The sequence below is a fragment of the Mus caroli genome, unplaced genomic scaffold (assembly GCF_978045245.1).
Source record: "Mus caroli unplaced genomic scaffold, Mus_caroli_1 scaffold_2, whole genome shotgun sequence".
NCBI lineage: Eukaryota > Metazoa > Chordata > Mammalia > Rodentia > Muridae > Mus > Mus caroli.
In genome coordinates this window covers 605,141-617,818 of record NW_028227257.1, presented here as the reverse complement: position 1 = coordinate 617,818, position 12,678 = coordinate 605,141, and the positions used below count along the sequence as shown (strand labels likewise).

Below are 12,678 nucleotides of genomic sequence, written 5' to 3'. Positions count from 1 at the left end.
TAGAAGTTGGGAGCCAAGAAATACTACAAGGTCACACTACACAACAAATGTCACACAAGGATTTTTTTGGGAGGGAAGAACCCAGAAGGGTGGATGTCTGCTCAGGCAAGAAGCAACAGAGAACTTAGCAGAAGACAGACTTTATATGGCATTTCTTGGAGAGGGGAGCTTTCCAGGATGGAGATTTTCAGAGGTGGGGGTGGTAGTGGTGGGATTTCAAGTCTAGAGCTTGGGGTGAATTCAGCAACTAGTTGGATTTCCTTTCTTTTTTCTTTTTCTTTCTTTTTTTGGTTTTGTTTTTTTGAGAGGGTTTCTCTGTACAGTCCTGGCTGTCCTGGAACTCACTCTATAGACCAGGCTGACCTCGAACTCAGAAATCCGCCTGCCTCTGCCTCCCAAGTCCTGTGATTACAGGCGTGCACCACCACTGCCTTTTTTTTTTTTTTTGGTAGTTGGATTTCAAGTCCTGAGTTTGGGGGAGCTTTTTACTCTGTAGGGCAGAGGGACTGGTGAGGGCAGTTGCAGTGTTCTGTGAGTAGAATCTAGTGGGTTGGAAGTCCTCAGGGGTAGGGTCTGGCCATTCAGGTGCTTCAAGGGGCTTACAACAAAGAGTGTTGGCATTCTATCCCTAGCTTGAGTCATAGATACTCAGCTCCTGTATCAGTTTCCTTTATGGAAACTGAGGTGACATTTGTGTTTTCAGTTGCTCCTTAAGAGTAATATGCAGCAATAGATGACTCAGACCCTGACCACCTTCCCACAGGGATCCCATTTTTACTTCTGTTCTTCAAGAAGAGAAATGAAATCATCCTGAAAGATTCCCATTCCTGTCAGTTGTTGGAGGCTCCACAGAGTGACTCTCACAAGTTACATCTTCCCCTTGATTCCTTACCAAGTTCCTCCCATTCCCTAACACACAAACTAAGAAGTTCTGGCTATGGTCAGCCTGGTTTTCTGCTGTGCCACTGATAAGCATGCTTTTCTGGGGTTAACACCATTAATACCCAGAACCCAGACAGGCAGATTCCTCTTCATATGATACGCCAGGATGCCCCCTTTCCTCCCACCATCCCATCCTGCACATTTCTCATGTCTCTGTTTCCTTCAGTGTCTTACATTCTCAGTGAATGTAAGACATTCCACCTTTCCTGGGCAGGAGCTGGAACAGTGATGTCACCAGAGATGATGTCAGTCTTGTGCTTCTCTCTGAGTTGTGGAAAGCAGTATCTCTCCAGGAAAAGCCTGGAAGCCCACATAGGAACCTGAGCAGATGCCTGCGGCCTTTCTAGTGCATGATTCTCACTTGGTTTTAGGGAGACAGGTATATCCACAAGATCAATTAGGGTATCGCCTCATCCCCTGAAGCTGGGAATAACCCGCTGTCTACTGGTGACCCAGTACAAGTCCATAGAGCTATGGGTCAAGTTGCTGCCAGGCATTTCCATTTCAGGAATCCATAAAGCCTTGAGCCTCAAGACAGAATTTGATTCTGACTTTAGACCAGATCCTATCATCAGCAACTGACCTGCTGGAAAGCCCCACAGTCCAATAGGACACCCCTTAGAAAAGTTCCTTTTTGGGAGATAGGGGTGGCCCCAGTAGCAGCCAGACAAGGCTGAGGTCTGACTCTCGGCTCTAGCTTGTTCCTGTGACATTGTGTTGACATACTCCCCAAAACAATCATGATTTAGAAATATGATGGCAGCTGGAGTTTTAGCAAAGATAAATGCTCCCTTACAGTGAGCTCACAGGCTTCCTTGGCTCAGCAGATGACAGACACAAAACTAGGTAACTCAGCTTTCTAAAATTGCATTTATTTATTTATTTATTTGTTTGTTTGTTTGTTTATTGTGTATGTATGTGTAAGTGTGCATGCTACGGCATGCTTGTGGAGGGCAGAGGAGAAGCTAATGACTTGGTTTCCTTCTGCCACGTGAGTCCTGGAGATTGGACTCAGGTCCTCGATTTGGCAGAAAGTTCCTTTACTACCTGAACCATTTTGTTGGTTCAGGGTCTTTTTCTTATTAATTTAATTTAATTTGTAAGTTCACTGTGAGCATGAGATGGGTGCATGCTACACTGGACTTTGGCTACTTAAGAGTTGCTATTAGCGGGGCGGTGGTGGCCCACGCCTTTAATCCCAGCACTCGGGAGGCAGATGCAGGTGGATTTCTGAGTTGGAGGCCAGCCTGGTCTACAAAGTGAGTTCCAGGACAGCCAGGGATATACAGAGAAACCCTGTCTCGAAAAACCAAAATAAATAAATAAATAAATAAAGTTACCACTAGAAGAAATCTAAGTCTCAGTTCCTTTTCTCCTTCCCCTTTTGAGTCCCACAAAACCCACTTGTGGGCACTATAGAGTTCAGGTCCTGACTGTTGCTTCCTCTTGTGATTGAACTATTTCTCCCAAGCTACTGCAATGGCCAGTGTCCTCTGTTTCCTGGATAGGCTCTAAAAGACCTTTCCTAGTGCCCTTAAGGGTTTTTCTTGCCTGATGGAGTGTGTGGGTATCCATGGCTACAGCCACCTGGTTTCTGCAGCCTCAGTTCTAGGTTGTTAAAGAACACATCATGTATCTTCCTCACATTTTATACCACGCAGGTAAGAAGGTATCATGATTTCTGGAACTCAGTGGTGGAACAGGGCTACATGGGAAAGAGAGAAAGTGCTGCCTTATTACAAAGTCATGGGATTCCCAGTATGTCCAAGCAGGTAACCATCTTCAAAGGTCACCATTGGGACATTGGGAGCCCCTGGGCTGAGAAAGAGGAAAAGACCATGCCTAGATGCTTAAGCGTGAGAGGCCTAGAGTCAGGTTTTCTGTCCTTGGTAAGGGTTTCAGGATGAATGTGGGGAGCGTGACTTGGGAACTCTGACCCTTCCAGCATCTAAATCTGCAGACACCTGGTCCTAAAGAATCTCGCACCCCCAAGAGCTCCCTGAGAATTTGTGGCTGCTCCTTTCTTATACCTGGCCATGCCTGCTAACAAGTGAGGATAGAATTCCAGGGTCCAGGAGTGTTCTTGGATAAGAGCACTTGACAGGGGGAAGGGGCCAGGGTTCCAAGGGGCTATAAAACCCCTGGATGGGGCAGGAGTATTAAGAGTGGCTCCACAGAATGCCTCAGCTAATGCCTTGCAAAGAGCATGTGCTTCTGAGACAGTAGGTACAGTTGGAGCCTCTGCCTCCCGAGTGCTGGGATTAAAGGCGTGTGCCACCACGCCCGGCTGAGTATGTACTTCTGCGACAGTAGGTACAGTTGGAGGTATCCATGATGAGCTCTCTGGACCACAGATATTCACGGGCCATTGGTGGAGAGTACTTACCCAGACCAGTTCAGGTGAGAAAATACTCCATCACAAGCCATTATGCAATGACTACAGGCTCTAAAATTGGCCCCGGGGGGGCCTGGATTAGGTGAGCCCAGGACTCCCATGAAACCACATTAGAATGTTGTAATCTCACTCTTCAGCTCTGCTAACTCTGATGCACAAAGGCTCCAGGGCTGACCACAGTGACAGAGTAGACCCAACCTGCACTGGCGGGTCCCCAGTCTTTCTCTGCCCTCTACAGAGTCTCTCCACAGTTTCCTATAAAATTTCAGGTAGATGCTGCTGTCTGGCCTGCAGAAGCTGAGAAGACGACCTCTCATGCAACCCAGTCTGGGAACCTGAATGAAAATCCACACGTTTGTGCCACTGCCACTAGATTTATTAAGGTTGCCAACACATCCACTAAGAGGGCCACTAAGAGAGCCCCAGCCACACCTGGCCTTGTGTCTGAATAGGGGACCATATCTCCTACCTAAGGAGCTCCTTCAGGAAGAGCCCAAGGTCAGACACGTTACAAGGACTGGACAGTTCAGAGTGTGGGAAAAAAGCAGGAAGCTGGGGGTTACAGGGGAGCAGATAGGAGCAGGCACAAAATTCGCATCTAGACAGAATTGAAAACAAAAACAAAACCCGAAAACGTTCTTGTCGCCGCTGGGTCCAATACTCCTTAGCCAGACATTTCCTCCCGCTGCTCCTTGTTCCTGCGCACCTCAGCAGCGTGCAGCTCCTGTGAAGACAGGGGTAGAAACACTGAGGAGCGGCCAAGGGTAAGGGCGTCCCTAAGAACTTCCAGGGTTATAGGTGCACCACTATACTTCAGGAGTGCTGGAGCCACAGTGCTTAAGAATCAGACTAAGGGACTGAGCATCTGACCTCCAACGTAAACAAGTTCCATCTCTTGGAGCTAGATCCCGCGGCATGCAAATTCCTTCAGAGCGCTTCATAACTACTTTAACCATATACTACTGTGATCGTTGAATGTGTCTCACTAGAACCAGGTTCTGGGTCTTATTCCAACGCTGAGGGAAGTGCTCAACTTTAGAAAAACATTATTTGGACCTTCTTCACACACACACACACACACCCCAAAACCTCGCGTGCCTACCTTCTCGCGCAGCCGCTCACGCAGCGCTGCCAAGTGCGCCTCGCGGATCTCCTTGCTCAGCTCCATCTTGTAGTTGAGCTTCTCCTCCGCCAGGCGGCTAAAGTTATTGTTTTCTTCAAGCGCCTTGTGCAGCACCTCCCGTTCATGCTCACGCCGCTCTGCCAGCTGCTTCAGCACCTGAGCCTCCTGAGTCTGCACAGAGTTAAGGGTTAGTGAGCAGTGGCCTGAATCCCTCCTAAGCCAGGCCTTCACTCTCAGGTGCCCAGCCGCTAGACAAGCCCCATGAGCCTCACCTGCCAGGACATGGACTCAGAAGCTGTCCAGAGGATGGTCTCGACCATCTCTGGCCTGGAACCCAAGCAGGTTGGGAGGGAGTCAAGTTTCTGTTGTAGAAGGCCCGCTCTGTCCCTTTGTTCCCAGCTTGGCCATGACTCACTTGTCCCGCTGTCCTGGCTCTAACCAGTATTCATCACTCTTCCTTAGGCTCCTGCGACTAGTTTCTATGAGGTTAGGCACCTTACAATGTCCTGCACCCCATCCCAGTTTGCCTGGAACTTCTGGAGCTTTTGCACTGAAAAATCTGTTTGACCTCCAGTGCCAGGTGGCTTGCCGTTTGCACTACCTTCAGCCACAGACTCTTCTTGTTGAGCTGAGAACTCCCAGCCTCACAGATGTTGAAGGAGCAGGGTAAATTCTGGACTGTGAGTTGTGGTGGCTTCTCCAGACCACCCCTAGGCAACTGTCTGTTAAACACTGAGTAGGTACAGAGGCAGCTAAGTCATCTAGATCCTAGCTCCCCACTGTTTGTCAGCAAAGGCCACAGGGATCTGGGCAGGGACATTGTGGTGCCACTCTATCCAGCCATGGCTGGGGAAAGGAGTGTCTGGTGACCCTGGAATACAGATAATGGGGAGATCCTGCATCCCTGGGGTGATTAGCCCTTGGCCTAGGCTTCCTCCTGAATGATGCTGAGCACCTATGGGTGCATCAGTCTTCAAGGTAAACTTGCTGAGCCTGGGTCCTGTTGTATATGGACTAACTCATTTCCCCTGTCCAGTGGGCTTTGCCTCTGGGATCTCAATCTTAGAACAAATTTTGTTCTCTATGTTTCAGTTTCAAAGGGGCTGGTGTGAAGGAGATACTGTGAGTCCCATTCATATCTTCCAGGGCTCCACTGAACTACCTACCCAACCCAGCTAACTGTCTTTAGATGTGAGACCTTTTCTCCTCGATCTTCTGTCCTGAAAGGAGCACTAGCCTCAGCTTTATGTCCTAAGGGCTCTTTCTGGGGGAAATCAACCTGCCCTCCCTCTGCCATGATCGAGGTCCCCCTCAAGAATGTGGTTCCTATTGCCCTGTGTTTGTTACCATCTTGGCACATCCATCTTTCATCTCATACCAATTGCTCAGCAGCAAGTTCTGCACTACACAGCCCAATGCCCTGACCAAGCACAGGGCCTGGTCAGCAATGTCAAGTGTGTAAGGAGAGTCCTTGCCTTCCTCCGCTCCTCAGCTGCCTCCAGCCGCTTCTGCAGCTCTTCCAAGGAAGCATCCTTCCTCTTGGGAGGAGAAGAGAGCACAGGGCTCTCTGGAGATAGGTCAGAAGGAGACTTGAGGATGACCTCGAAGCTCTGGCCAGAGGCCCGCTTATCCAGCTGCTTCACTTCCATATCTGTAGGACAAGACCAGATGGGACTTCAGGAGGCCTAGTTTGGGCATACAGGCAGGATGACAGGTTTATTTCCAGCACACATCCCAACAAGGGTTGAGAAGGGGTGTTGTTACTCTTTAGCATAGGCCCCTCCTCCCAGAATGACTCTCTCCAGCCAATTCACAGCATTGCCAGAGGCCAGAAGAAACAAGAGAAGTAAGGTTGTCAGGCCCTAGGCTGAGCAGGGCCAGCAGCTGTGTGGATACTCACCCCCATACTGGTAGATGGTGTTCGGGTGAGGCTGAGAGTAGAAGCAGGAGCAGATGAGCGACAGCACAGATAACTCCTTCATCTTCTCCTTGTAGGCTGTGGATGTAAAGTCAAGGTGAGCAGGTACCATGACCCTGTGGTATTTCTAGGTCTTTGTATCCTACAGTGGCCTTTATCTATGTGCATATTTGTTTTGTGTTGTGAAGGGTTCTCCTGTAATCCAGACTGGCCTTAAATTCACTTTGTAGTCTAGAATGACCTTGAATTCTTTATCTTCCATCTCCCAAATGCTGGATGTATAGGTGTGTATAACCATCATGGTCTTTTTTTTTTTTTTAAAAGATAGTCTTGCTATATAGCCCATGCTGGCCTGGAACTCATCATGTACATCAGATTGATGTTTGAACTCATATCCCCCAAAACTGGGATTACAGATGTGCACCACCGTGCCTGACCTGTCTCTTGTCTCTTACACTTTTTGTATGTTTTTCTCTGCCTGCTGTGTTCCAAATGTTCACTTCCCAAAATTCACAGGTTAAAGTCCTGCCCTAGTGTGGTAGTGTTAGGAGGTGAGCAGATCATAAAGGCACAACCTGGAGCACAACCTTATCTGAAGTAAGAAAATCAAAACTGTCAGACCCCTGAATGAGATTAATGATTTCACTGCATAGGACTCCTAGTGATGCTTCAGTTTTTCCAACACATGAAGTCACAAGGACACATCTATGAATGAGAAAGTAACCCTCACTGGACAAGCAAATCTAGTTTGGCTTTGAGTTTCTTGTCTATAGATAAAATAAATTTCTACTTTTTAGAAGAAATGCCCAGCCTATAGGTATTTTTTCTAATTAGTCTGAACAGTGTCTCTGTCCTCTGTCTTTTTTACCTAATCACTGTTCCTGTGTCTTTCTCCTTTTGGATTTTTGCTTGTTTTATTTTTCTGTTTTTTTTTTTTTTTAAAGATTTGTTTATTATATCTAAGTACACTGTAGCTATCTTCAGACACACCAGAAGAGGGAGTCAGATGTCATTACAGATGGTTGTGAGACACCATGTGGTTGCTGGGACTTGAACTTACGTCCTTCAGAAGAGCAGTCAGTGCTCTTAACCGCTGAGCCATCTCTCCAGCCCTGATTTTTCTGTTTTTAAACATGGTTTTACTCCAGTCCAGGCTGCCCTTCAACTCCCAATAATCTTTCTGCCTCAGCTTCCTGTGTTAAGATTACAAATATAAACTACTACACCCAGTTTTTGTATGTCTTTCTATGTCTCTGGTTGCCAGTTGTTCAAATTGTTTCTTTATTTGAGTATACCTTTCTGTGATTACTGGTAACTTTGTATCTTTGTTTGTTTGTTTGTTTGTCTCAAACTCATAAAAAGTTGCCTGTTACTGCCTCCAGTTTCCTGAGCAGGACAAGTACAGTACAGGTATAGGAAACTCTCCCAGTAGCTCCCCCTATACCCACTTCCCCTCCACCTTCTTCCCTTTGTCCCTTCCTCAAAGACTGGATCTTGCTATATTACTCAAGATGGCCTTGGAGTTTCTTGTTCAAGTAATCCTCCCACCCCCAAATCCCAAATAGCAGAGATTTCCACCTGTAGAGCATCTCTGTGTCTGTAAACTTGAGTAAGGTCTCAGACACTATTGCTTCCTCCACATTTACCACTTTGAGGTGAAACTTTGTTCTCTCCAAACATCCACTCACTGCCCTTTCCGGTATAGGCAGGTTCTACCAAGGGCAAAGACAAACCATATTAGGAGCTGTCTACTGAGCTACAAGCTCACTGCTTTCTTCCAGATCAAGTGCCCCCATCCAATATTCTTGTTACTCAATTAGAAAGGGAGGCAAACTGGTAACTATGACCCTGACCCCCAACAGAAAGAAAGAAGGGCTCACTTTTAAAATGAAAATATTCTTACTGTTCCGGGTCCATTCACTTGTGAACCAGCTCCATTGGAGACTACTGCCTTGGTAATGTTCAAGAATTCTGTAAGTCCAATACAGTTACTCCATTCCTCAGAGACAATGCTAGGTCTTAGCTTACTGAGATGATATTAACAACATTCATTGAAATGCAGTTCTAGATGATCAGTATTCCTCCCTCCATTCTATCAATTCCCAAAGTTGTGTAGTCTCTAAGGCTTAGATCTAGATTGCAGGGGGCTGGGAGGGGGAAGAAGAGGAGGAGGAAGAGAAGAAGAAGGAGAAGAAGGAGAAGGAGGAGAAGGAGGAGAAGGAGAAGAATAATTCAGGAAGGAAAAGGGGGGGGAGTCAGGAGGGGACAGATCTCAAAGGGGACTTCATGCTTTTTTTTTTTTTTTTTTTTTTTTTTGGTTTTTCGAGACAGGGTTTCTCTTTATAGCCCTGGCTGTCCTGGAGCTCACTTTGTAGACCAGGCTGGCCTCGAACTCAGAAATCCGCCTGCCTCTGCCTCCCGAGTGCTGGGATTAAAGGCGTGCGCCACCACGCCCGGCTGACTTCATGCTTTTTATTTTATTTTATATGTATGGGTGCATATTTTTCTTTTGCCTGCATGTACATCTGTGTACCACATTTGTGCCTGATGTCTGTGGAGGTCAGAATAGAATAGTCAGATTCCCTGAGACTGGAGTTACAGAGATTTGTGAGCCACCACCATGTGGGTGGTGAGAAACAAACCTGGGTCCTCTGGAGGAGCAGCCATTGCTCTTGTACTGTGAGTCATCTCTCCAGCCTTGCTTTATTTTTTCTTCTCTTCTCCACTTCTTCTACCCCTTCTTCCTTTCCTTCCTCCTTTTCTTTTTGTTTGTTGTGGTTGTTATTCTTTTTTTCTTTATAAAGGCAGGGTATAATGTAGCTTAGGCTGACCTTGAACTCACTATGTAGCAAAGCCTGACTTTGTACTGATCATCCTGCCTCCACCTCCTGAGTGTATCATGCCTAGTCAAGTTTTCTCTTTTCATAAACTACATCCACTCATGTATTTGTACTATAAAAGGTTAATCCAACAAAGGAGGTAGAGGGACATATTTCAGATCATGTGATGAGAAGCTAGAGGATCTGAGAGATTGGCAGTAACAAGCTAGTGGATATCTAGAGGAGGTCAGTCTGTGCTGAGAAGACAGGATACAAGGAGTAGGACAGGGTCTAGGGCAGGATAGACCTGAATCCTGAAAGAGGCCAGAAGTCAAGTCTGAGCTAGCTAGCACCTACTTCCCTGCTGGTCCTAGCTTTCCGTATTATTATTTCTCATCTTGTATCGAAACCCCTGATAGGCTGTCCTCATAGGTCAGATCAGGAACCTTGAACCTGACAGTTGCTCAAAGGCCATTTTGGCTTGATCGTGAAACATTCACCGGGAAAGTACTGCAGGTTTATAGCAGATAACATCCAATTAAGAACCAGTACCAGGAGGCTGTCTTCCAAATAACTATCACCTCAGCATGGTGGATGCTGTCAGGAATTCAGAGAGCAGTACCAGCCCAGCAGGAGTGAGTACCTGAAGAGAAGGGTGGGGTGCTGTCCAGGTAGGTCAGAGATTCCTGATGTCAAAGCAGGAAACCCAAGTGTTCAACTGGCAAGTGAGGTAACATATGTTGTAGCTGCAATCAGGGGCAGTGTCTGGCGGTCATGGACATATTCCTTGGTATGGTTTCTCTTATTTTGATAGACAATGGGGAGCTTTCTTCTGGGAAGACAGATCCCCAGGGAACAGATAAGACAAGTGACCACTGGCAGGGCCTGGGGACAGGCCTGCTCTGTGATCTGGCTGCAGGAAGGTGAGCATTTTGGAGAGGACAGGATAACTCATAAGAAACTGGTATGTGAGAGACATTAAGCAAGAGGAAGACGCTACCTGGGGCTGATGGAAAGGGGGCCAGGTCTGGCTACAGCACAAAGGTAAGGTTTGAGCCACGTTTTTGGAGCTGGTGCTTAAAGGGTCTTTTACACATGTGGGCCCCTCCTTGGCTGGAACTGAAAATCTCTGGCCTTAAGGGGCGACTTCAGGGCGGAACCGTGTAATGGGTGGAGTTTGTACCTGGGGCCAAAGCCAAGGAGAACCACGCATTGACCTATTTGACCGCCGATCAGCCTTCTGGGCTGAGGGAAGGTAAGGCAGCAAGACCATGAGGTTCTTAGAGGAAACCAAGGTCAGGAGGTGGGTGTCATGCGTCCTGCAGTCTCAAGCACCCAGAAGAAGAAAAAAAAAAAAAAGAAAGAAAGAAAGAAACCCTGCTGAGACTAGGGACTGGGCGGGGCTGTCCAGCTTTAGCCTCTCAGGTCAAGAGTGGCGCCGCCGCAACCATGCAGGGACCTAGTACACCGCTAGTGTCCTTTCCTCCGCCTCGGTTCGACCCTCTATGCAGTCTGAGGTGTGGGAGGCTTCCTATGAAAGCAGACCCCACCCACACCCCGGAAAGGTTTGGAAATGCAGTAGCCTCTCCACCTATACCCAGTGGCGCAAAGGGCGGAGGTTCTTCTGGCTGGAGCCGGTGTCCCTAGCATCGCAGAGGGTGGTCCCCCTGTACAACAGTCACAGTGGGGAATGGAGGCGAGGAAGCCTCGCTTGTCGCAGGCTCCAGTCTCTCTCCGCGCGGTTGAGAGGTCCCCTCCTGTGTCCCTGCGCCCCTCCCCCCATTTCTCAGGGACCAAGGTCCAGGCTTCTATGGAGGGTTCCACCTCCCCCTCAACCCCCTATGAAGACGCAATGACACTGAAACCCAAGGTAGCTGGAGCCTTAGGGGACCTGCTAGCCGAACTGCAGGCACTCTTGTTCGCAGGCAGAGAATCCGCAAAGCCGCTCTGCGGCAGTCGCACCTTGGCCCCGCACCCCAGCGCCTGAAGGGGCAATGCCCCGGGGAGCCCGGTTTCATTCAACCCTGCCTAGGGCGCGGCTCCTACCCCGCGTCCAGTAGCATCTCCTCCGCACTTGAGTCCCCTTCCACCCCTTAAGAACTCTGGACCCCCGTTCTTGCAGGGCCAGCCCAGCCTCGCCTTGCACAAGGTCCGACACAGGAAAACGGAGCCAGTAACTTGCTCCGGCATCAGGCGAGGCCTCTGCTTAGACAATGGCTTCTGGTATGACCCACTGCCGTCCCATGATCCCCTAGGCTCCCGAGCCCTACCAGATACGGTGCTGGCCATGGTGCTGGCGGCGGCTGGGGCTTCGGAGGCCGGAGGGATGCGGGCGGTGTCTGGGAGCTGCAGTCTGCGAATGCTGCAATGCTGTGGAGGGGAGGGAGGAAGGGCGGGCGCGGCAGGAGGGGGAGGGAGCGAGGGATGGATGGAGGAGAGGGGGTGGAAGGAAGGGGAGGGGAGAGGAAGAAAGAGAGGAAAGGAGAGAGGAAAGGGAGGGCGGGAGGAAGGGAGAAGGAGAGAGAAGGGGGAGAGGGAGAGAGAGACAGATCCGACAGACAGTGAACGAACAAACGAGGGCAGCAACTATCAAAGACAAGACAGTGGGAGGAGATGGAGGGAGAGAAGTAAAACGATGCAGCAAGAGGCCTATATTTCATCTGCCGCAGCCATGGATGACACTCCTGTAATATGGCTTTGTGTATCTTAGAGGATGTGGAGATAAGACTCATTCCCCGCCCCAGAATAGGCACGGAAGGAGTAGGGCCAGAGTATGGGCTTGTCCCATAGTCAGGGTGGGAGTCAGAGGCTGCTAGAGGGTGGATGACTTCTAAGCTCCTGTTAAGTACTGAAAGGAAGGGATTCACTGGTTTGCAAAGGGTGACACTGTCCTACAAGAATATCTGCGGTAACTCTGTCCAGAGAGTGAGCAGGTTCTGGTTAAATAAGGGTGTGGTAAGGCCTATGACTGGGATTTGATGTGACCTTGAGTCGGGTTCTAGCACCAGCTCTCACATTCTCTATCTGATGGAGAAAGAGTTCCTAACCTCTCTGGGCCTTTGCTTCTTTGGTATAAGATGGAGCCATAGTGTCAGACTCCAGAAGACAGAAGAGAGATTTGCTATGGTTGAGTGTATACATGCATATGTGTTCTATTTTCATTCCTGGAGTGATAAAATGTTTTGGTCAAGGGCTGGGAATGGTAGTACTTATCTTTCGTTCCAGTACTTGAGAGACAGAAGCAAGAGGATCTCTGTGAGTTCTAGGCCAGCCAAGACTACATAGTGAGACCCAGACGGGAAAAATAAGCTTCATCAATGCAACATGGGGGGAAGAATTTATTTCATCTTACAGGTTACAGCCTATCATTGAGGGAAGTCAAGGCAGGAACTTGAAATCAGGTCTGCTTGCTAAGCCATAAAGCATTACCTCTGACCAAACCTAGTCACTTTTAAGGAAATGTAGCAGGAACCACGGACAA

The 12,678-nt window shown here is 48.5% G+C and overlaps 1 protein-coding gene across 1 annotated transcript; it reads right to left on the bottom strand.

Annotated features, from left to right (window-relative positions):
* Positions 1-3,691: 3,691 nt before the first annotated feature.
* Positions 3,692-11,617, bottom strand: Stmn3 (stathmin 3). Its single transcript, XM_021155932.3, has 5 exons — positions 11,468-11,617; positions 6,361-6,456; positions 5,936-6,111; positions 4,440-4,631; positions 3,692-4,061 (listed from the first exon to the last, which is right to left on the bottom strand). The coding sequence occupies exons 1-5, from the start codon at positions 11,484-11,486 to the stop codon at positions 4,002-4,004; spliced, it is 543 nt and encodes a 180-aa protein (XP_021011591.1). The 5' UTR covers positions 11,487-11,617; the 3' UTR covers positions 3,692-4,001.
* Between the last annotated feature and the right edge of the window lie 1,061 nt (positions 11,618-12,678).

Bases quoted from the DNA above. Each gene is read 5' to 3' on its own strand.
- Stmn3 (XM_021155932.3), bottom strand. The intron at 6,112-6,360 runs GTGAGTATCCAC...CTTGTCCTACAG, and splicing joins CACCATCTACCAGTATGGGG to ATATGGAAGTGAAGCAGCTG. The intron at 4,062-4,439 runs GTAGGCACGCGA...CTGTCTTCACAG, and splicing joins GTGAGCGGCTGCGCGAGAAG to GAGCTGCACGCTGCTGAGGT.